Raw genomic sequence first — 25095 nt, 5'->3', positions numbered from 1 at the left:
AGCTCTACTTAATCTACCTATATACAACCTGACCTCTCTAAATATTTTCCTTTTTTACTTTATTCTTTGAGCCACATTGGCCTCCTGGATGGTTCTTCAAAGCACTCATCACACTTCTGCCTCAGGGCTTTTGCACTCCTTGTCCTTTCTGCCTAAAGCTTTTTCCCCAGCTCTCTGGCTGGCTAGCTTTTTCACTTCTTGTAGGCATATGATCACTTGTCTTTTTAGTAGAAAAGCCATTTCTATTTACTTTCTCCTGACTCCCCAAAGCTCCCAGGATGAAATCAATGTATCTAAAATTGAAACAGTATATCCTGGGTAAAGATATCTCTGATGTGTAAATCATTAAATTTGGGAATACTGGCCATAGTACCAATGCAGTAATTTTGTTGATTGATTGATTGAGGCATAATTGACATGTAACATTAAACTAGTTTCAGGTATACAAATAATGGTTTTATATTTATATGTATTGTAAAATGATCACCACAGTACATCTAGTTAATATTTGTCACCATACGTATATACAATTTTTTTTTCTTGTGATGAGGACTTTTAAGATCTATTCTCTTGGCAACTTTTATGTATGCAATACAGTAGTATTAACTACATCACCATGCTGTACATTGCCATGATTTTTTATTCTGTAACTGGACCAATGCAATGTTCTTGATCTTTTCTATTGCTGTAGCCTACAGTGAGCACCCAAATAGTATATAATTATAATGATAAGACTCTAAGAATAAACATATTTTGACTGTTAAAGAATCACTAGTTTGCCAATTATTCTAAAGAGAGAGTATCATTCATTCCTTTTTTCTCAGGTGTTTAGGTGTATCTATATACCTGGTCCTATACTAACTATTAGGGATAAAGACATGAATTCAATATAGTCCTTCCCCCTGAAGAGTTTACAATCTGATGAGATACAGACAGATAAGGTACATTGCTAGAAATAAAAGTAGAGTATCGTTAAGAGCAGCATGGAGATGCCTCTGACCTAGTTACAAAGAGAGATCGGAGAAGTCTTCCTTATGAAAGTGATACATGAACTGAGTCTTAAAAGTGTAATTAAGAAGGAACCAGGTGAGACACAAGGCATGAGGAGATAGTATATTTCACACCTAGGGTTCAGCGTATATAAAAATGTAGAAGCAAGAGTAAACAGGAATGTTGGTAGAATTTCAAGCAGCTCAATAGGCAAAGTGTGCATGGGGTGGAGATAATAGCTTATCTGTATTGAACACAGTTTGAAGTTTTATATACATATTATTTTATATCTCACCACAGCCCCAAGAATTAGGGACTACTAAAATTCTCATTTTACACATGAGGAAACCAAGACAAAGATTCAGGTAGCTGCTCAGAGTCCTACTTGCCTAGCAGTCTTGTTTAGGAGTCCATGCTCTTAATCACTGCCCTAAAGGTAGGCTGGGCAATTCTACAAATGACCTTCTATTGATCTTTTTATATCTCTAGAGCCTAAGAGTGCCTGGCTCTTAACCAACGTACTAGTTGTTTAAATGCTTCATGAATGAATACATGGCACCAGGAATAAGTGTGAGATTTTGGATTCTCCACTTATTTCTGTAATCTTCCTTTAGGCTAGGTATGAGAATTAAGAAAAGGTAAATTCCTACCAATAACTGATATAAAAGTGTTCACCTGAAATGGATTTTTGCATTTCATTTGAAATACAGCTCTGCACAGAATACACATGCCTTAATAGATATAGTCATTAACTCAGTTCTCTTTTAAATCTGCAACGTTATTTTTAATACCTTTGTTTTGCTCATGTTAACATAAATCCTGGATTCTGGAAAAAAATTAACTGAATCGCCAATGACCTGTACGACTGATCAAAGTGCATGAAAACAACTATGTTAAACTTAGACATCCAGTAGTCATCTGACACCACTGTTTGTTCAACTTCCAACTGCATGTGAAATGATAAAAGCTTTTAAAAGGAGAGCTCTCTTACCCTAGCAACTGAAGAGAAAGTTTTGAAACAAAGAAATAAATAGTTCATTTTGTGATTATAGCTTTCCAACTTTAGAGTTATCTCTCATTAGTAACCTCATATGACCTACTTTTAATTAAACCATATTTTTTATGAATAATTAAATAATTGAACTTTTATTCCAGATCTTCTGTTTAAATGGCATAATTTGCCTTGGGCTAATTCCTTATTTCAAATATCCTTGAGGTTTACAAAATTTTTTTGAGATGTAAAATGAGTCTAGACCCCATTCCATTATAAATGCATATAGAGATTTTCTAGTCTAATATACTAAGCCATTTAGCATTTGATTTCATTTAAGTATGTGATATAACTAAAGCATGTAGATGAAAGATTCATGAAACAAGGCCTAGAGTTAAATTGTTTTAAAGTATCATCAAATATCTGCCTTTAATCAGCTACACATAGGAATTTTGTTCACAGACATAATACACAAATTACTTGTCAGAACCATGTTCTACAAAGAAGTGTAATACATTCTGTGTTGAAAAAAGTTAAGGTAGTATTGGGATAAAACCAAAGCACATTTCGTTTTCATATGATAGGAGGAAACGTATACGAAAGGAAATGGGAAGGGAAGCTGATGTTATTGAGCACCTGCTAGTTTTCAGGCACTCTTACATACATTATCATTCCAGCTGGCCTCCTGCGTGCTCCTTTAGAGAATCATTAACATTGTTATTAATAAATCCCTGCTGGATTGGACTCTGGAGCATACCATATATAGAGTTGCCCATGTGACAAGCAATTCAAGTGCAAATCAATACCTATAATTCAGAGCATATTTTCTTGTGACCAGAGACTTGGAGCTCATATCTAAAGCATTTTTATTTTCCGTGCTTTTGGCATCTCAGTCACTACACCATGTCTCCAGATGGGTAGTTGCATGGCCTCTCATCATATTAAGATTCCCCCCTTCTCCACTACCATCTAGTCTATATTTAAGTCAGACCTCAAATATGCCTTCCTAATGTATTGCCAGTTTTTTCAGAAAAATAAGAAAAAAAAATTATACAGAAAGTTGAATCAACCCAGCAATTCTCTCCTTACAGATGAAGAAAGCAAAGCGTGTAACAGTAACTATTAGAAGTCATGGTGAGATTCAAATTGTATTATGGTAATAGGACAAAAGATCTAAAGATAGCCAAATCTTTTCTTCTATTGGGGAAACAAAAAGTCTGCTAACAAAGTTCATTCCACAAAACCTAGAAGATAAAGGAAGCAATTTTTTAATTGAATAAGCATATCTGGAATACAATTCACATTGCAGGCAGTCTGTGAAAGATACCATAAAGACAAGACAGAATCTCACACAAATGTATGCAGTAAAGAAAGAACAAATAACATTTCTTTTATCTCCTTGAGAGACAAATTGGTGTACCTTTTCTCTTGTACCTTGTGAGTATACCTTGTAAGAACTCTGAGTTAATTTCAGAAGTATGTGTTTATAGTTTCAAAGGTCAGATGGCTGGAAGCCTTGACAGTAAAATGAAAAGATTGGTCTACTGTGTTTTCAAAGAGACACTGTAAAAGAAGGGAGAGGGAGATTACTGCTTCCCTTCCCTTTATTAAAAGCAGAAAATTTCATTTTATACTTATACTTTAACCAGTGAACCATTCATTCCAAGATTCTTGAGGGAGATATATACATCAAAGGTGACAAAATAGAGCTCTCTGAGCAACAGGGAAGTTGGTTCCTAACCCCAAAACACATTGAGTGAGTTAGATTGAGCCACATGGGAGAGTTAGTTAGTAAATCTGAACCATATTTAGGCTATGGTTCTAAATAACTTCAAGCATAAGTCAACTCTAAGACTAGGTATTTCTCCCAAAGTTCCAAACCTGAGTTTTAGGACCTTTCTGATGCTGGGAAGAATTTATCAGTCCTATTAGGAAAGGAGACAAAAGAGCAGAAAAGAAGGGGTCCTCCAATGCAACTAATATTTTCCAGATCTTCTTAGGCCAAAGCAACAGTCTCTGAACCAATCTTCCTTAAGAAAAAGAGTAGATAGAAAATCACAAGGACAGGTTGTTTGGGAGGAATCTAATTAGAATAGTAGAGGTTCCTTTTGTGTGTGTGTATGTGTGTGTGTGTGTGTATGTGTGTGTGTGTGTGTGTGTGTACTCTGATGAAGCCTATGGACCTTAGAAACATCTTTTTAAATGTACAAAGTAAAATAAATCATGTAGGCTTGAAAGAAAAACCAATAATATTGAAATACAGTTATCAAAGTACATAAAATCTATAATTGAAAAAACACATTTTTGATGTACTAATATATGTACTTCTTAATTAATGCCTTAAATTAGAAGTTCCAGCAGCAAGACTCTAGTACCTACTATAATTTTTAGTAGTGATGAGCATAAACAATATTTTGAGGTATCTGCAACAATTATATATAATATTAAAAAAATGTGATTTGGCAACAAAGTCCCATTTACTTCTAATGCTAATGTAATTTGTTGCTTACATTTGAAATTAAAGGATATGTTAAAATTATAAAAAATTAGTTAGGGTCTAATGAAAATATAGATATCTTTACCTATCCAAATTTATGGAACAAGGGAAAGAAACACCTGAATTATAAGAAAAGGGGGAAGATGAGAGGATTTCTTCTCCCTTTCACTAGTACTGTTAGCTCTTGTTTCCCCGCTATTTCTAAAGGATAAAGAATCCAGAGAAGTAGAGGACCTCACCCACACTGACCATCAATAGCTGGGCACAGCAAAGCCACCCAACCCGTGAGAATACAGCTGAATCGAAGTTGTAGGTTCCTCTTCCTTTGGGATAGAGTACTTTGCTCTTTATCCTTAGGGAAAATTAAGAGGAGAGGAAAAAGAAAACCATGAGCTCCCCTTAGAGGGCAACAATGCCCTGGGTAGGGCCACTAAAAGGCATCCCTGTCTCTCTCAAGGGAAAAGTTTTGGTAGAAACACCAGGCAAGTTCCTCCTGCGCTTTCTCTAAGTTTTGTATTCCTTTTGGGATTGGTGACGTTAGTTTATCTTCCTAAGGCGTTTATGAAAGCCTCATTTTATTGCCTCCAAGAGATTCTGGAGTAGGTCAGGAGAGTTTCTTAATTCATTTCATCTAAGACCACATCGTATGCCAGATGGAACAGACACCTCCTGTTTCAGTTCCAGTTTGAATTTTCTTCTCTTCAGTAAGAGAGACTACTCAGTCAGTAAATAGTGAAGCTGGAATTCAAAACTACACCTTTCTGATTCCAAAGCTTTGGGTTTTATATTGCATTTGTTGTGCTACCCTAAAAAAAGGGTTTGAAAAATCTATGAGTTTTACATGCTGTGCATTTAGTCAACAGCAAGATATTAATGTATATTTTATTCTTCCTAATATTTATGGTGTATATTTATTAGAAGTCCATTATAAACACAAACACTACACTAGGCTCCAGAGTTATAAACAGTGTGCAAAAAAGACATGGGGGCTTCCCTGGTGGCGCAGTGGTTGAGAGTCCGCCTGCCGAAGCAGGGGACACGGGTTCATGGCCCGGTTCGGGAAGATCCCACATGCCGCGGAGCGGCTAGACCCGTGAGCCATGGCCACTGCGCCTGCGCGTCCGGAGCCTGTGCTCCACAACAGGAGAGGCCACAACAGTGAAAGGCCTGTGTACCGCAAAAAAAAAAAAAAAAAAAAAAGACATGGAAACTTTGACTTAATCTATCATGGAGTCAAGAGATAGAAACAGACCTTAATCAAAGAGCCATACAAATATATATATATATATATATATATATATATATATATATATAATTACAAGTTGTATTCAATGTCCTGAGACTAATTGATGGAATGCTGTATGATGGGGGCTTCTGAGCTAGTCTGGAGACAGGGAAGAAACTTTCCTGAGAAAGCAGTGTTTGTGAGAAGATCAGGTAGGAGTTAAAAAATTGTTACAGGTTTCTTTTTTTCTCTCTAAACTTACTTTATACTAATATGTTAGCTGTCTTAAGTAATTTTTTAATAATAAAAGACAGTTATCACTAACAATCAATGACAAAGAAATAAAGTAAGCAATGAAAAGGGATTGTAGTTTTAAAAATGCACTAATAATTTGATTAAAATCATTTTAAGAACTTGCCTTCCCATACACAGTTTCCTACAAATCATTGATTAGTGATTTCTAGGGTCTTGGGAGTGGAGCATATGGGAAGTGACTGCTAATTAGTATAGGAATTCTTTGGGGATGACAAAAATATTCTCACATTAGATAGTGGGGTTGGTTACACAACTTTGTGAATATGCTAAAAAGATACTCAATTGTACACTTCAAAAGGGTGAATTTTATGGTATGTAAATTTTATCTCAATCTTGAAAATGAGGTTAAAAATTAGTGACGTAGGTATCATAGATAAACTACTAACACCCATGAGACCATTAGTTTTAGTAGAATTTGTATATGGTAACATGGGAGATCTATCAAAGGAACATATCTATTCATAGACCTTTGTCACAGAATGAACTCTTCTTTTTCAAAGAATGTACTCTGTGATGGAGAACACAGCTCATAGAGCACTGAAGGGTGAAGGGAATGTTATCCTAGCCAGCAAAAGCAGATGAATGAGTCTAGGCAATTAGTGAGGTGAGGTGACAAGATATAGAAGCTCATATTGTACTAAGTTGACTTACTGAGTCATTAAAATGGTTTATAAACCACTGATTATAATGTTAAGATGGATTTTTTTTGTGTGTTAAACAGGAGTGCGGAATTAGAACACAAAATTAATTCACAAGTTATGAAGACTGATTTTTTGCTCATTTTCTTTTCAGTGAACAGATGAAACAATAGAAAACTATTTATTATTATTATTGCTATTATTATTATTATTATCCTTAGCAGTATTTTTTATTATTATCCTTAGCAATATTTTTATTACTATTTTTAGTAATATTATTATTGCTTATTATCCTTCGCAATATTATCCTTAGTTTTCCAGATACATAATTTGAATGTATCAAAGATAGTGCAGAGGAAAATGAAGAGTAAAATAAATGTGACTTAGAGTAATAGTTTATAATTTAAAGTAATATTTATTACCATTGTGATAAAATAGCCTTATGTGAGGTTTATTATCTAAGGCAGATATACAAAATGAAGTGTGTTTACTTATATAGGAAACATGAAGAGGCACATGAAATGAATGGCTGAATAGTTAGGTATTTTTGCTAAGATGAAGGTTTTGAACAAAGGAGAGAAAAAAGCAGTAATAATTTTAATCTTAAAGTCAATACTGAGAATAACAGCTGTCTGTATTACAAATTCATATCACAGGGGGTTATGAAAGTCCTTCTCTTAAAAAAAAAAAAGACTCCATGAGAGATACAGCTTTCAAACACATTCTATACCAGGATTTATGATTTGTGATATTCAATTGGGCTATATCAGAGCATAGGTAATTTACTAGAAGTGGACCAGCAGTTTTGTAAAGTACAGCAATTCTTTCAACCTGAAGGAGTCACAGGTGACATCTAGTAAATTATCTATTTAATATACCATATTGCTCTTTTGTGACCTGCAAGAATTCATCACTTTTGAGAGTACCTAACTTGCTTTCAGAGAAAAATTTATACATTATATAATAACTTTCATTATAGAGTATATTTGATAATAAATTATACATTACACAAGTGAAAAGAGAGATTTGAAGTTGTGAGTAGCTTAAGGCTGCAGTGTACATAATATAAAGTCTCTGGACATTTAAGAAGTACCTCTTCCATGTAAGTGATTTGAGATTCTTCTGTTCTTCCTACCTTCAGTGGGAAGGTATCTCAGCTCTTCTTCTTCAGTCCTCTTCCTCCATCCCACACACATGATCAAACCATAGGTGGGAAGTCCTTTTTATTGCACTAGCAGCCTTAACATTTAATTTCAGTCTCATCTTCTGATTTTCCTAGAGATAACCACATCTGTCTGTTGTATCACCACATCATAGTTCAGGAGTAACACAAGTATATACAGTATAGTTCCAGCATGGGCATATTTTACTTGTACAAATCAAACCATACAAATTCATCCAAAAGAGGATTTAAAAAAAAAAAAAAAAACCAGGAAAAGAGGGAACAAGGAAAATAATACAAAATTAAACTGCGTGGGTGATTTTGCTCCCTCAATGAGGGTATGCTACAGACTGATAAAATGTTAGCAAGGGGCTTCCCTGGTGGCGCAGTCGTTGAGAGTCTGCCTGCTAATGCAGGGGACACGGGTTCGAGCCCTGGTCTGGGAGGATCCCACATGCCGCGGAGCAACTAGGCCCGTGAGCCACAGCTACTGAGCCTGCGCGTCTGGAGCCTGTGCTCCTCAAGGGGAGAGGCCGCGATTGTGAGAGGCACACGCACCGCGATGAAGAGTGGCCCCCCGCTTGCCACAACTAGAGAAAGTCCTTGCACAGAAACGGAGACCCAACACAGGAAAAATAAATTAATTAATTAATAAACTCCTACCCCCCAACATCTTAAAAAAAAAATGTTAGCAAGGATTTGCTACTGTGAAATGGTAGGTATGAGTTTGCCATTCCCTCAGTGGAACTCAGTGTCCATGTGACTGGCTCTCAGATTGTAAAAATCTTATGATTAAATATATTTCTAATGTTTAAAGATACATATCTTACACAAAATAGTGTCTCTAAATATAAAGCAACAGTGATTCCTGGTAATCAGAGAAACAGCAAAGATTTCAATCCCAGAAAGAAAAAAAAAAAAAAATAGGCTTACATGGATTTATTGGGAGGGTATATCTTTTTTTTTTTCCCATTTTAAACAGGAAGTTTATTTAAACAGCAAGACGCTTGACTTGAAGGGAAAACTATCTAGGATTTATTTATTTTAGAGTAACATCCTTACTTAAAGACAAATAAGTGAAAAACATTAAAATTCTCCAATCAGGCAAGGTATGCAAGGATTTTTATGTTGTTCTTTAAAAAAAAAAAAAACAGTAAGAGCAAAATAACTTACTGGAATATAAAGATAAGAACTGAATGAGCATGCCACTGATGGAGAAAAGGGGGTATTTTCACAGAACCGGTATTTTTCTCCATCCCAACTCCATTTGATGTCAATCAAAACATACCATTGGCCATTTAGTTTAAAAAAATGCAATATGCTTGTACACATATATCAGTTACTTTAGGTACAATAAAGGAATGGGGGTGGGGAAAATGAAAGAGTAGAGAAAACTGTACTGTAGTGGTAAGGATGTGGTGGAACCTAATTGTGGTTTTCTAATTTAGAATGTCTTCTTGGTCTGGAGGAACAGAATTCTGGAGTAAAGTAGCAGGTTCACTTTTTAGTAGACACCTCCTGTCTGCTGCCAGAACACATCAATTGTATCTTCATCCTCCATTTCCAACCATGAAAAATTCTTTCTAAAAACTGGTAATTTTGAATATAAAACAACCTTGGGCACCTCTGCAGATGTGTCTGTTTCACTGATTGGCTGCCCATCAAATCAGAATTTGATCTGCCTCATTGACAAACCCTGTGTTCACAGGAGGCTTTCATTAGTTTACTAAGTGGCATATGCCTCTTACTCTTAAACTGCACCACAGAACCATCCTGCCCCTCCACCTTCAAATTAATATGATCGTTGTTCTCAGTCTTGACTCCTTCCGTGGGCTTTTCGTTGGCCATGGCGAGCGCCGGAGTCTCTTCAGCTGCCACTTCACAAAAGAGGTACCAGGTCCGAAAGGAACGAGCACACAAGCAGCACCAGGAGCGGCAGAAGCAGGAGAGGGTATATCTTGATTGTCTTGCATTCAAGTCAATTTATGGGGTAATTTCAACCAAGTGAAATGTTTGTGTTATGTGCTGACTGTGGAACACCATTTTATAGTAGCATGGTCTTGGCAAGCGTAGTTCATTTAATCTTCCAACAGACCTTTATGGAGAATGTACTGTGTGTCAGAACTGTTCTAGGAAGAGAAAAGAAACATTATAAGACTTATTATGTGTTAGAAAAATCACTAGCTGTGGTAAGAACTTGTGGGGATGAGTGGAACTGGGAGTCTGTTGAAAGAGCCCATATGGAAACTGTTGGGAGTCCGGTTTGCAGCACTTACAGTGGCAGAGGAGAGAGAGAGGCTGAAAAGCTACAGGAGAGTACGAGCAACAAATCAGTGATATATTGAACTCTAAGAGTCAGGGGAAAAAAAAAATATATATATATATATATATGTGTGTGTGTGTGTGTGTGTGGATGAATCACTTTGTCTACGTCTGAAACAGACACAACACTGTAAATTCACTATACCTCAATAAAAAATTGTTACAAAATAGAATAATGGCATTTTATATTAGGCTAAGTTTGACATTTTAAGTGTTTAAAATACTTAGGTTTTGGGCTTCCCTGGTGGCGCAGTGGTTGAGAGTCTGCCTGCTGATGCAGGGGACACGGGTTCGTGCCCCAGTTCGGGAAGATCCCACATGCCACGGAGCGGCTGGGCCCGTGAGCCATGGCCGCTGAGCCTGCGTGTCCGGAGGCTGTGCTCCGCAACGGGAGAGGCCACAACGGTGAGAGAGGCCCGCATACTGCAAAAAAACAAAAAAACAAAACAAAAAAAACACTTAGGTTTTATATGTATACATAAAACACAATTCTTTAGTGCTGTGAAATCATAATTACAGCAAACAATATAAATGTTAGAATTATTGTCAAAGCGATAGCACATTTTAGAATTAGCAGTTTGGCATTTCGAAAAGTATGTTCTGAGGAACATTGGTCCTGTGAGATGAAAGAGAGCCTCCATGATCAAACAAGTTTGTAAGAACAAGTATGATATTCCACAAACCTTACTAAAGTCTCAGTTAAGTCTCATAGCATAGAAGCCTATTTATTTTACCCATGTATTTCCTAAACTTACTTAATCACAGCACCATTTCTTCTCATAATACATGTGTTCTACAAAAATGCTATTAAAATAGAGATTTAAGAGTAATCATATGTATCACATAAGTTATAATCAAGAACAGGTGAGTTCTTTGCATTACAATGGATATAGGCTGTTTAGAAAAACATAGCCAGTTTGACAAAAGGCCCACAGGTATAGTCAAATGGCAAAAATAAGCATAGAATTAAAAGTCCTGTCTTGCTTTTATCTTCTACTGATTGTTAACAGAGCCAGAAAGATAACGGCTGACCTTTTCTGTACTAGCCAATAAAATGAAATTAAAACAGGGAGAAAGAATACAGAAAGCTTCTAGGAACGAACATTACATGAATTAGTAAAGCTGGCCTGGCTTAGTCATTATTCCATTTAGATTTTTATAAACATAAAACAGATTACAATATATGTGTACCTCACAGCATAGTGAATTTTCCCTTATTTACATACTGCATAAAATATTGTCAGTCACCACAATATGCAACATAATTGACTATAAATTAGGCCATGCTGTAAGCACTGACCAGAAAAAATGTAAAATTATTGCTACCAGTACAAATAACAAAAACTAACATAATATTAGTTACCATAAAGAGCTGTGATTATACTACAACCTTGTATATATTCATTAGTGGTTAAAAAACTTCATATTTTTAAATGAGATTTTTAACAAGAGCTGTCCCAAAAGTCCATTATGCAAAATAAAATATTCAAAACATATTGAGGCTATCAGATGCATAGTAATGTAGAATGGCAGAATGTTCATAACTAAGTCACAAAGCTGAACTTGAGTCAGAAGCTCTCATTTCTATTCATTCTTTCAAAATATAAAAGTAAGAGCTTTTGTCACGTACATTCAAAGTATTGTCATTTTGGAGCACCTTAAAATCAGAAAGAAAATTAACATAAAACATGCTGCTTATTCTTGAGTGATTCTCTCATCAGTACTATTATCAGTTGAATAAAGTTATCAGTGCTGAAATAAGAATACACCTGACTAATCTCAAACAATAATGAGAGATGAGAGCAGTGCTTCTTTGGTTATTATCATCATTGTCAACTTGGTGTTCTCGGGAGTTCTAATTTTACTATGTTTAATTCTAACTATTTATTACCATTTTATAGAACATTAAAAGGAAAAAAGGTAGAACATTCATTAGCCACCCAACTCAGTACAACTCACTGTTTGCTTTGTATGTGTGTGTTTTAAATATATTGCTGTATCTTTAAGCTTTGGCCAGAAATCCATCAAACGTTTTGAACTTTTCAAACTGTCATGACTCTTCTCAAGCCACCTAACACACCACTGCATTCAGCTCTCTTTAAAAGGAAAATCAGGCATTAACTCCAATAAATTCCCAGCATAAAGCCTAAACCTATGTATTTTCAGTCTTCTTCAGCTCTTTTTCTCAAGTCACAGAGTACTGTCATTAATGCTTTCTAAACGTAATCACTCCAGTTTAGTTTTTGATCTTTCCCAAGCCTCTAAGTCAGTACTCCAGATTTTCCCTCTTTAATGACTCAGTCCTCCCTGTTAAACAAAACAACAATAACAAAAACTCATTCAGCTTTGCATCTTCCCCCAACTACTCCCTACATTCTCCTTCTGTTTATGGTTAAGATTCTGATTGCTTTTGTATCTCTTTATAAACCACTTATTTTTCATCCAACTACAATCTAGCTACCCCTCTCTACTCTAGTTCAAGGGTTAGCAACTTTTTCTGTACAGAGCCAGATGATATTTTGGGTTTTGCTGACCACATATGTCTCTGTGATGTATTCTGATTTATTTTTTGTTTGTTTGTTTTAAACTCTTTAAAAATGTGAAAACTTCCTTTGGTACAGGCTGGATTTGGTTTGCTGGCTGTAATTTGCAGAAAGCGGCTCTGGTTAAAACTACTGTATCAATAATACCAAAAAGTTCCTTTCTGGTGTTTGAAGGGACTCCTCCCTACACAAATTCAAGGCGAATTAAGTGATAAGCTGAAGGAAGGCAGACCATCAGCTTTAATATTGATAAAGCTGAGGAACAGTAACAATGGGCTTCCTATGCAGCTGCATGTCTCGCCCAACAACCATGGCCACCCCCTCAACAGATTCACCCTTAAATAGGCTGTAGAGGAGACCAGCAAGCTGCTTTACAGGCAGGATGGCTCCCAATGAGAAGTAAAGTCTCTGTCCTGGGCTCATCCATCATTCCATCTCCATGGGGTAAGGGGTGGAGCCAGCAGGCCAGCAAGCCTAGGCAAACTGGCCTCTCTGGAGGAGACCAGAGGCATAGAGAAGTAGCTCCCTGCTACCTAATCCTCTAGACCGCCAAACCACCTCAGATTCCTTTTTCATTTATTACCATTTTGCAACACGATGGTTTTGAACACTTTCTTTTAATTGAAACTTTCCTCCCCATTGGCTCCCAAGAGACTAAATTCTTTGTAGCCACACTCTCACTAATTCTACCTTGGCATTTTCTGACCTCCTCTTTGGCCATCTTTTCTCATTCTACGTACTTTTCTGGGAGATCTCATTCATTTAAATAATATCAACTATCATCTTTTGCTTTTGATACCTATAACTCCTTTAGTAGCCCAGATCTTTCTCTGTGTTCCAGAGCTACAAATCCCAAAGCATCCACCTATCTTGTGAAAAACAGAACAACTATCTACAAATTTTCCAGAAACATTGGTTTCACCCTCATCTTTTTTAGGAACGTAGCACATTTGGGGCTGAGGTAGCAATAATGTCTCTCTCTATGCACCATCAGCAACTCTTCTGATTTAAATGTAAACCATAAGCAGATAGAGATTGGTGAGAGAATATTTTACTTAGATGAGTGGATGAATGTATTTGTACAGCCATCCCTGTCCTGTGTATAGAAGTACCTCAGTTGGTGGTAGCATAATCAAGGTTGATTTTGAGTAGAGTTTCAAAGCCCGGTGGTGAGTAAAACAATCTCCCACTGCATGTGTAATTTCTCATCATTATAAAAAGGATGATTATCTTTATACTTTTATCATAAATGAAAGCAGGCCACCATTATTACCTTTAGAGATAGATAGTACCATTGCAACATTATTATATTACTTTGTTTTTGAGAAGAGTAAATCTGAACACTTAAAAAGAAGCTTTCTATTGCATGTGCACAATTTTTGATTTTTAAAATATTTGACAGTGGGAACCTTGCTAAAAGATGGAAATAAATGATATTCCTTAAAATACAGTAGCCATAATTTTTATAGCATGAAAATAGTCATAGTATGAATTTTTTAATGTTTTTCTAAAAATAATATTTTTTAAACATTTTTTTTTATTTCCAGCACCTTGTGGAAGTCGTTCAACAGGTTCAGAAGGCACTGTTCTATCACCAAACTATCCAAAAAATTACAGTGTGGGACATAATTGTGTTTATTCTATAGCAGTTCCCAAGGAGTTTGGTAAGTAAGATACATCTCATCATATAGAGTATCATTCCAGACATGCTTTATTTTCACTATATGCTATCAAAATGTTAGTTGTTTTTTAATGAAAATATTTACTATTCATAAAGTACTTTACAATTTTTTTAGATAGTAGCTTTGTAATAATAAAATTTTAAGGTTATTTTACTCATTTTGAATTTATAGTCAAGTGCACAGGTGAACAACAATATAAAAATGAAAACAGGATTGTTTTTAATTTTTAAAAATAAGTACATCCAGTAACCTTGCAAGTGCCTTCATATTGGAATTTCTTAAAATGGGAAATTACCAGAGCATAAAGCAAAGTCTGCTCTGCAAAATATGCATAAAATCAAATATAGAACTTTATAATAATGACAATAATATGTACAAAACAATCGTATCAGTTTTATACTTTATTAACACATTTCCAGAAAGAAAAGATTTGGTTTTAGGCACCTAGTTTCTGGGACAGCAAGGAATATAAAAAGACAGCAAAGGACATTTCAGCTCATCTTGTCAACCTGACAATCTGTTCTGCATTGGCACTGAGAAGACAATGTGTCCTTTGCTGCCTTCACATCTCCCTGATCACAAGTCTTAGAAGTCACTTACCTGGCTTCTAAAGGTTTTGGATCTGAAATCCAGCTGGATCTAACCCAGGTTTAACTCTCTTTATGGATGGATAGGCAAAGGAAATTTAGTGAGCAGTAAACTGTTGGAGAGAGGCTGAAAGTTTAGACTTCTAGAATTTAGATTTACAGCATTGTGTTACATGGTAAAGGATTTGCTGTGAAATGAATGTCTGAGTCAGGATGACAAAGTATTTTAGCAGAAGGACATAGATTTGATCATATCAAGATTTTTGGATCACATATTGACTTAATGTTTCTGCTGATATATAAAATAAGCTGATGCTTCCAGTCCAATTTCTTATAATGAGATAATACCTATATATGCTCTATATACCCTCCTTTTCTCTGTTCTGAAACAAGTCCAAGATCCTCAACTTACTTAAAAGAACATTGTCATCAGAAGGGAAGTACTAAGCCTTTTATTTTAACCTTAAAATAGAATTGATGATGTTAGCATTAGCAAGGTGTCTATTTCTTTTCTCCAAACTATTTCTTCTTCTTAGCATATTGATCGGTTAAATCAGAGTTGAGTTCTTTAATTGTGAAGAGAACAATGGTTTAGAAGGAAAGACGTCATCCACTTAATCGTGTTTATTTTATTTTATTTTATTGTCTTTTGTGCCCAAGAGAGTCCGTCCCTTACTAGAGGGGTTTATAGGCCCCAGATGCCAAAAATATTACATGTTTGATGACAGAACCCTAGCAATGCTAGTCCAGAAGACTGCATGGCTATCTGAGTCCTCTTTGGAAACCATTAATTTGTTCTTTTATACTCTGTTCTTGGGATGTCATGCAATCAAAGGAATGAAAAGGAAGAAAATCAGGCATTTCCTTTTCTGACACATAAACATTTGGTCACCTGGAGGTATTTTACCATACCCTATTCATGTATGCATGTATGTTCATAAAGAGAAGAAAAAAGTACTGATTAAAATAAAATTAAATTAATAGATTCCTAATGAATGGAATCTTTATTTTAGCAGAGTTAATATAAGTTAAATTTAATTATCTTAATATGAAATAATGCAACTAATAATTGGTAGTTTCTAACACTAATGTTTTTTAAACAAGTCCTTTTGGATTATCTGTGGGTAAAATCAAATGCACTTTGATTTATTAGTAAGGAAACTGATTTTGTTTTTATAAATGTTGCATCATTCTTTATTTCAAACTACTCATAGAGTCTGACTGAATTCTAATTTCAGCTTGTCACACCTTAGCTGTATATCTTTGGATAAGTTACATAATCTTTTTTGAGACTCAGTTTCTTTATTTGTAAAGCAGGGATCATTATGTCTATGGAGCGGAGCTGTTGTTAGTAGTAAACGAGAAAAATATATATATGTGTATATATGATATCTTACATAGTCCATACTATTGGGTTTAAGAATGCCAGATTTGGAGTCAGATTTCTGAATTCAGAACACAACTCAATTTACTCTTTTTCATTGGAGTGATTACATCATCTGCCTGAGTCTTTTCTTATCTCTGAAATAGAGGTGGTAAATGTCTATTTCTTAGAGTTATTTTATAATTAAATAAAAAATACGTAAGTGATTGGTATAATAACATATAGTAAGTCATACACGACTTCACATACAGACACACTTTTTTTTTTTTTTTTTTTTTGCGGTACGTGGGCCTCTCACTGTTGTGGCCTCTCCTGGTTGCGGAGCACAGGCTCCGGACGCTCAGGCTCAGTGACCATGGCTCACGGGCCCAGCCGCTCCGCGGCATGTGGGATCTTCCCGGACCGGGGCACGAACCCGCGTCCCCTGAATGGGCAGGAGGACTTTCAACCACTGCGCCACCACGGAAGCCCAGACACACTTTTTTTATGTTCACATTCATAGGCACTCCCATCGCCCCCAAAAGATGAAATAAAATGACCTGGATTGCCCTAGGGTCTTAAGAGTAGCCTGGCTAAAAATAAAACATTTCTATTATGTAATTAAAGCATGAAAACAAATATTTTGTGCTTTATATCTCTAGTGACTACCCAACCACCTATTGATCACTTAAAATTTTCTGGGAACAGAGTAGAGGAATTAAAAACTACTGATCATTATAGATTTCTTCCTGTCCCTACCTTTACCTCTTTAATGTGAGATAATCAAGCAACAGTTACTGGATCTCTGCAGATCAAATTTCTATTTTGCTTCTTCTTCCGCTCATTCTCTCTTTGCCATAATTTCCCTCTGTTGCCACTTTGAGTTATGTTTTATGACTTTTTGGTATCACTTCATAGCATATCACTTCTCACTTTTTCCCTTTTCTTGTCATTTATCCCAAATTATAATCATTTCTTCTTCCATATATTTTATATGCTGACACTCTTAGAATATAATTCTTAAAATCATTTAGCATAAGATCTGTCAATACACTCAGTTCGTATATTGGGATTGCAGTTTTTTACAAGGGTTAAGGTTCTAAAGTCATTATGTAAGGAGAAAATCACATATAATCAATATTACCCATGAAATACCTTAAATCAACCATAGAAGATCATCTACGTGTTTTTTTTTGTTTTTTTTTTTTTTGCGGTACGTGGGCCTCTCACTGCTGTGGCCTCTCCCGTCGCGGAGCACAGGCTCCGGACACGCAGGCCCAGCGGCCATGACTCACGGGCCCAGCCTCTCCGAGGCACGTGGGATCTTCCCGGACCGGGGCACGAACCCGCGTCCCCTGCACCGGCAGGCGGACTCCCAACCACTGCGCCAACAGGGAAGCCCTACGTGGTTTTTTGTAAGCCATATTATTTCAATAATTCTAACAGGACATTTTTCCTCCAGCGTTAGAAAGATAACAGTTTGTTCAGATAATACCAGATGAGCTAGTTTGGTTTCTTACAGGTCACTTCGTACCAAATTACTTTCATTTATTTATTTTTGCCCAGTGTAGATTTGAATTCATATCAATTAAATGTGCACATAACATGACTCTACTAGTTGATTTAGTGAATACTATTTTGACGGTGAATTCCTATCTTTCAGTTTTTCTAGATAAGAGAATCATCAATTCATAACGCTTTCATCAGCATCATTGGATTTCATTTCAACTTCAGCTATTAGGGTTACTTTGGTAATACTCATTCTGAAGGATTCAAGTTGTTTTAAATACTTAGAAAAATAACAATTATGGATCAGTTATTGATATTTTGCTGTCTTTCTTCTAACAATTAAACTATTTCACTTGGATTTTTTTGGTTTAAAAATACCCCACTTGGGACTTCCCTGGCAGTCCAGTGGTTAAGACTTTGCACTTCCACTGCAGGGGGCACAGGTTTGATCCCTGGTTGGGGAACTAAGATCCCACGTGCCACACAGTGTGGCCAAAAACAAAAAATGCCCTACTTTATCTATTAATAAAATAAGTTTTAATTTTCCTTCATCTTTCAATTTTAAATTATAAGTTGTTTCCCCTGATGGTTTGGTTACTAAAGTTCTTCATTCATTAATTTTAAGTGCCAAAAACATGGCAGACAATTTTATTATTTTGAATTTGGTATAGGTAAGATGCTTTAGAATATAAGAAAACTGTTGACATTGTTAAAGGGAAAATATTTTTATTAATATTGTGTATTTATACCTATAGTGTAGGGGCCAAAATCATATTGCAGGGAGGGGGTGGTTAGTAAAATTGGGAAAAATGTTGTGAACCTCTATTTCAATAATTTTGGCTGAGATAAAACAGAAAGAGTTAGGGTGATAGCTAAAGTAGTATACTAGTCAGAGGCTAATGTTTGTTTTTGTCTGTTTTCTCTTGGGGTAGAAGATAATGGAGTTTTAATTTTAAAGCTCAAGAGAACAATAGTGGGGGGGGCAAAATTGAAGATTTTAGATGGACCAATTAGTAAAGCAAGATCCTTGAAGCAATGTAAGGAGATGAGATTTTAAAAACCAGGAGGTCCTCTTTAAATTATAATTCAGGAGAAATGATTCCTAATTAGTATCATACCTACATTAGTTTCACATGGAATATTGCCTTGTGAAATTATCACCACTTTCTGATCTCCCTCCCCTTTTCCCCTTCTATCACCCACTCTTTACATTACGGGGAGTATCTGTAAAAGAAATATATTAGTGTCCTAGGGTTGCCATAACAAAGTACCACAAATTTAGTGGCTTAAAACAACAGAGATTTATTCTCTCACAGCTCTGGAGGCTAGGCCCCTGAAATCAAGGTATCAGTAGCATGACACTCCCTCTGCAGACCCTAGGGAAGAGTCCTTCCTTGCTTAAGTAAGTCCTTCTTTACTGTGTAGAATGTAAACTAACATTCAGATTTCTTGGAGAATTCCAACATGTAAATCACCTTGAGGAAATCCAAGGATAGTCTGTGGTGACTTAACTTTGTGTTTAGCCTTCCAGATAGTCTCACCTCCTAAAAGACCCACTATGAATGCATATTTGTTAAGATACAAAGCTTACTCTTTGCCAAGATTAGCTTTCACAGTGGGATCTTGGAAGTGTGCATGAAAACCACTTCAGGTTTTCCTTTTTAGATTTCCCAGTTAAGATGCCCTCTCTCACATCTTTTGTTCTTGGTGTAGACTCTTGGTTGAATAGGTTTCAAAGTCATGAATCCCTAAATCACAGAGTTATTGTCAGTCTAGTCTACTCTGTACAAGGGACATAGAGTTACTAAAACCTTTTGTGTATTGCTGTGGGAGAGGATTTTTGTTTTGTTTTATCTTTAAATTACCTGTCATCATCTTAAACTTTTCTCCCAATTCCACATATTTTATATTTGTTTCTTATTTGCAACCATTTTCTATCCTATCTCCCACTGTAGTATTTTTCCTCCAGTCAATCTAGAAACATCTTTCTCTGTGACATTGCCTACAATATAGGGTTATAGTTTTTTTTTAATTAATTTCAAACTTTATTGTAATATTATATTACATTATTACATACAATATTATATTAAAACTGATCTGTTAACAACTATCTCATTAATTCTTATTTAGTCATTAAATTCAGTACTTCCTTTCCATCTTATAGACTTAAGAAATCACATAATGATTGTAAAATGCAATTTATTTTTACAATATATCTGTCACATTTTTGTGTAAACTGTTATTGTCTGAAAAGTAGTCTTTAAAAATTTAGGTCGCCTTAGAATTTAGAAGGAAAAAGCAAAATGGATTGAAACTAAGATGCACACACACTATATATAAATGTATATATGTGTGTATATATATGTATATGTGGACTTTTTAAGGTGCACAAATATAGTTATGACCTGCATATGGAAGGTTAACTGACTAGTCTCATCTTTTATGTTAAAACTGATAGCTGTTCTTTTGCTCTGTGTATATTCTCCTTTAAAACTCAGGCATATATTTGACAATTTGCCTTTTTTAAAACTTTTATTGGCATATAGTTGATTTACAATGTTGTGATAGTTTCAGGTGTACAGCAAAGTGATTCAGTTATACATATATATATTCATTCTTTTTCAGGTACTTTTCCCATATAGGTTATTACAGAATATTGAGTAGAGTTCCCTGTGATATACAGTAGGTCCTTGTTGGCTATTTATTTTATATGAGTAGTGTGTATATGTTAATTCCAAGCTCCTAATTTTTCCCTCCCCCACGTTTCCCCTTTGGTAACCATAACTTTGTTTTCAAAATCTGTGAGTCTGTTTCTGTTTTGTAAATAAATTCATTTATATCATTTTAAAAATTAGATTCCACATATGAGTGATATCATATGATATTTGTCTTTCTCTGTTTGACTTACTTCACTTAGAATGATAACCTCTAGGTCTATCCATGTTGCTGCAAATGGCATTATTTCATTCTTTTTTCATGGCTGAGTAATAGTCTGTTGTATATATGTACCAAATCTTTATCCATTCCTCCGTCGATGGACATTTAGGTTGCTTCCGTGTCCTGGCTATTGTAAATAGTGCTGCAATGAACATTAGGGTACATGTATCTTTTTGAATTATGTTTTTGCCCAGATATATGCCCAGGAGTGGGATTGCTGGGTCATATGGTCATTCTATTTTTAGATTTTTAAGGAACCTCCATACTGTTCTCCATAGTGGCTGTACCAATTTACTTTCCCAACAACAGTGTAGAAGGGCTCCCTTTTCTCCACACCTTCTCCAGCATTTATTTTTTGCATATTTTTTTGATGATGGCCATTCTGACCAGTGTGAGGTGATACCTCATTGTAGTTCTGATTTGCAATTCTCTAATAATTAGTGATGTTGAGCATCTTTTCATGTGCTTTTTGGCCATCTGTATGTCTTTTTTGGAGAAATGTCCTTTTAGATGTTATGCCCATTTTTTGATTGGGTTGTTTGTTTTTTTGACATAAACCTGCATGAGCTGTTTGTATATTTTGGAGGTTAATCCCTTGTTGTTGACCATTTGCCTTCTGATCTTATATTTAGGTGTTTTCAAATGACCTATTTTTGTCAGCATTGTTTACATAGTTTATGTTTTTGTTACCTGTCTTTATACTTAATTCAGTAATTTATTGTCATTAATTTTCCCCATATTTTAGTGACAAATTGTTTTGAGATTCTTTTTATATTCTCATTAAGTCACTAAATCATTTTATTGGCATTCTGTTTCTTCCTGGTATGAAGTTTTCAGTAATGAATGAACTCTTACAGTCATTCAAGGCTATTTATATTTTATATTTAAAGCGTATGACACTTTATTTTTTAACAGTACAGTTGCATCAAATTCAATGATTAGTCTTTTCTAAATATTGAATTTACTTATCTAACAATGACAAATAATGTTCACAAAATGTGTGTTTATTTGATATTTATATTTGCTCTTTATCATCACTTGTTAGATACAGAGCAATTGAAAAGAAAAGAGAGCTCTTTTACTCTTAAAATTGATGATTGTGTTAATGTCAATATGCAGAAGTGACTCTGTTAATTGTGTGCCTGTTAGAAAGGAAACTCTTATTTTTTTGAGCCTAACATTTTAGGGTAAGGAAAATGTAATTATCATATGTATTTATAATCATATTATTTAATTATTTGGTTACTATTTCTATAATTATATTTGAAGCCATGTTTGGTCACCAGATAGAACAGGATCCCCCATTCAGATGTCAAGACTCATGATACCACACAAGACCAAGAGGGTACAAAAGGATGTATTACTCATATAATGAGGCTTTCTGAGAAGAGCAGGGCAGTAACCAAGACTGGATCCAAGCAGATCTAAAATTGCTTAAGGGAGCAAAGAAAGCTGACTGGCTTTGGATTTTATAGGGGTGGTGTTGGAGTGAAAGCCCCCACATGATGGTCAGGGCTGATGAGGTTTGAACTTCCCAAAGGTTGTAAAGGAGAATGCACACAGGCTTTCTTGTCAGCTTGCCCCAGATATCAGGCAAAAGGGAAACTGGGGGATGGAGGAGAGCTTGAAACTTGTTAGCAGTTAAAGATCAAAGATGATCACCTTCATCACAATTCACTGTTAGTGTCTGACTGAGTGAAATATGCCATATTTGAACTTGTTTAAAGCCATAATGGCACTTTGTGAGGCCTGCATCCATTTACTAAAGGAGATGAAAATTCATTGACTACCTTGTTCCAGAGCTCAGCAATATGGTGAGAAGTGAAATGAGTGCCTTGATCACTATCAATAACGATTAGAACTCTGGAAAGGATATGGACTGTCTTGGTGAGGCCTTGTATTGTGGTTTTATTTTTAATTTTTTAATTTTTTAAAAACTCTTTATTGGAGTATAATTGATTTACAATGGTGTGTTAGTTTCTGCATTATAACAAAGTGAATCAGCTATACATATACATATATCCGCATATCTCCTCACTCTTGCATCTCCCTCCCACCCTCTATATCACACCCCACTAGGTGGTCGAAAAGCACAGAGCTGATCTCCCTGCGCTATGTGGCTGCTTCCCACTAGCTATCAGTTTTACATTTGGTAGTGTATATATGCCCATGCCACTCTCTCACTTGGTCCCAGCTTACCCTTCCCCCACCCTGTGTCCTCGAGTCCATTCTCTAGTAGGTCTACGTGTTTATTCCCTTCTTGTCCCTAGGTTCTTAATGACCTTTTCTTTTTTTTTTTTTAGATTCCATATATATGTGTTAGCATATGGTATTTGTTTTTTCTCTTTCTGACATACTTCACTCTGTATGAAAGACTCTAGGTCCATCCACCTCACTACAAATAACTCAATTTTGTTTCCTTTTATGGCTGAGTAATATTCCATTGTATATATGTGCCACATCTTTATCCATTCATCTGTCGATGGACACTTAGGTTGCTTCCATGTCCTGGCTATTTTAAATAGTGCTGCAATGAACATTGTGGTACATGACTCTTCTTGAATTATGGTTTTCTCAGGGTATATGCCCAGTAGTGGGATTGCTGGGTCGTATGGTAGTTCTATTTTTAGTTTTTTAAGAAAACTCCATACTGTTCCCCATAGTGGCTGTATCAATTTACACTCCCACCAACAGTGCAAGAGGGTTCCCTTTTCTCCACACCCTCTCCAGCATTTATTGTCTGTAGATTTTTTGATGTTGGCCATTCTGACCAGTGTGAGGTGATATCTCATTGTAGTTTTGATTTGCATTTCTCTAATGATTAATGATGTTGAGCATCCTTTCATGTGTTTGTTGGCAATCTGTATATCTTCTTTGGAGAAATGTCTATTTAGGTCTTCTGCCTATTTTTGGATTGGGTTGTTTGTTTTTTTGATATTGAGCTGCATGAGTTGCTTGTATGTTTTGGAGATTAATCCTTTGTCAGTTGCTTCATTCGCAAATATTTTCTACCATTCTGAGGGTTGTCTTTTTGTCTTGTTTATTGTTTCCTTTGCTATGCAAAAGCTTTTAAGTTTCATTAGATCCCATTTGTTTATTTTTGTTTTTATTTCCATTTCTCTAGGAGGTGGGTCAAAAAGGATTTATGTCATAGAGTGTTCTGCCTATGTTTTCCTCTAAGAGTTTGATAGTGCCTGGCCTTACATTAGGTCCTTAATCCATTTTGAGTTTATTTTTCTGTATTCTTTTACAAGTAGCTGTCCAGTTTTCCCAGCACCACTTATTGAAGAGGCTGTCTTTTCTCCACTGTATATTCTTGGCTCCTTTATCAAAAGTAAGGTGACTATATGTGCATGGGTTTATCTCTGGGCTTTCTATCCTGTTCCATTGATCTATATTTCTCTTTTTGTGCCAGTGCCATACGGTCTTTATTATTGTAGCTTGTGGTATAGTGTGAAGTCAGGGAGCCTGATTCCTCCAGTTGCATTTTTCCTTCTCGAGATGGCTTTGGCTATTCAGGGTCTTTTGTGTTTCCATACAAATTGTGAAAATTTTTGTTCTAGTTCTGTGAAAAATGCCATTGGTAGTTTGATAGGGATTGCATTGAATCTGTAGACTGCTTTGGGTAGTATAGTCATTTTCACAATGTTGATTCTTCCAATCCAAGGACATGGTATATCTCTCCAGCTGTTTGTATCATCTTTAATTTCTTTCACCAGTGTCTTATAGTTTTCTGCATACAGGTCTTTTGCCTCCTTAGGTTGGTTTATTCCTAGGCACCTTACTCTTTTTGTTGCAATGGTAAATCAGAGTATTTCCGTAATTTCTCTTTCAGAATTTTCATCATTAGTGTATAGGAATGCAAGAGATTTCTGTGCATTAATTTTGTTTCCTGCTACTTTACCAAATTCATTGATTAGCTCTAAGAGTTCTCCTTTAGCATATTTAGGGTTCTCTATGTATAGTATCATGTCATCTGCAAACAGTCACAGCTTTCTTTCTTCTTTTCTGATTTGGATTCCTTTTATTTCTTTTTCTTCTCTGATTGCTGTGGCTAAAACTTCCAAAACTATGTTGAATAGTAGTGGTGAGAGTGAGCATCCTTGTCTTGTTCCTGATATTAAAGGAAACGGTTTCAGTTTTTCACCATTGAGAACGATGTTGGCTGTGGGTTTGTCATATATGGCCTTTATTATGTTGAGGTAAGTTCCCTCTATGCCTACTTTCTGGAGGGTTTTTATCATAAATGGGTGTTGAATTTTGTCAAAAGCTTTTTCTGCCTCTATTGAGATGATCATATGGTTTTTCTTCTTCAATTTGTTAATATGGTTTAT

The 25095-nt window shown here is 35.6% G+C and overlaps 2 protein-coding genes across 4 annotated transcripts in view; one reads left to right on the top strand and one right to left on the bottom strand.

The window, feature by feature from the left end:
- CSMD3 (CUB and Sushi multiple domains 3) overlaps nucleotides 1-25095 on the top strand; it is a gene marked incomplete at its 5' end in the record, with an annotated part of 1086230 nt that overhangs the window by 832373 nt on the left and 228762 nt on the right. For all 3 annotated transcript variants that reach the window (XM_079722286.1, XM_079722285.1, XM_079722284.1), the window contains one exon: nucleotides 14231-14347. In XM_079722286.1, the coding sequence (XP_079578412.1) occupies nucleotides 14231-14347 (117 nt within the window). The remainder of the gene's footprint in view (nucleotides 1-14230; nucleotides 14348-25095) is intronic.
- LOC307065460 (small ubiquitin-related modifier 2-like) lies at nucleotides 9323-9666 on the bottom strand (the record flags this gene model as incomplete). The annotated part of the gene is made up of 2 exons (XM_079722287.1): nucleotides 9323-9408; nucleotides 9525-9666. 2 exons carry the CDS (start codon nucleotides 9664-9666, stop codon nucleotides 9323-9325), a joined length of 228 nt encoding a protein of 75 aa, XP_079578413.1.

Source organism: Hyperoodon ampullatus, assembly GCF_949752795.1.
Source record: "Hyperoodon ampullatus genome assembly, chromosome: 17".
Lineage (NCBI taxonomy): Eukaryota > Metazoa > Chordata > Mammalia > Artiodactyla > Ziphiidae > Hyperoodon > Hyperoodon ampullatus.
Note: the sequence above shows the minus strand (reverse complement) of the source record. Positions and strands in the feature narration are given on the sequence as shown.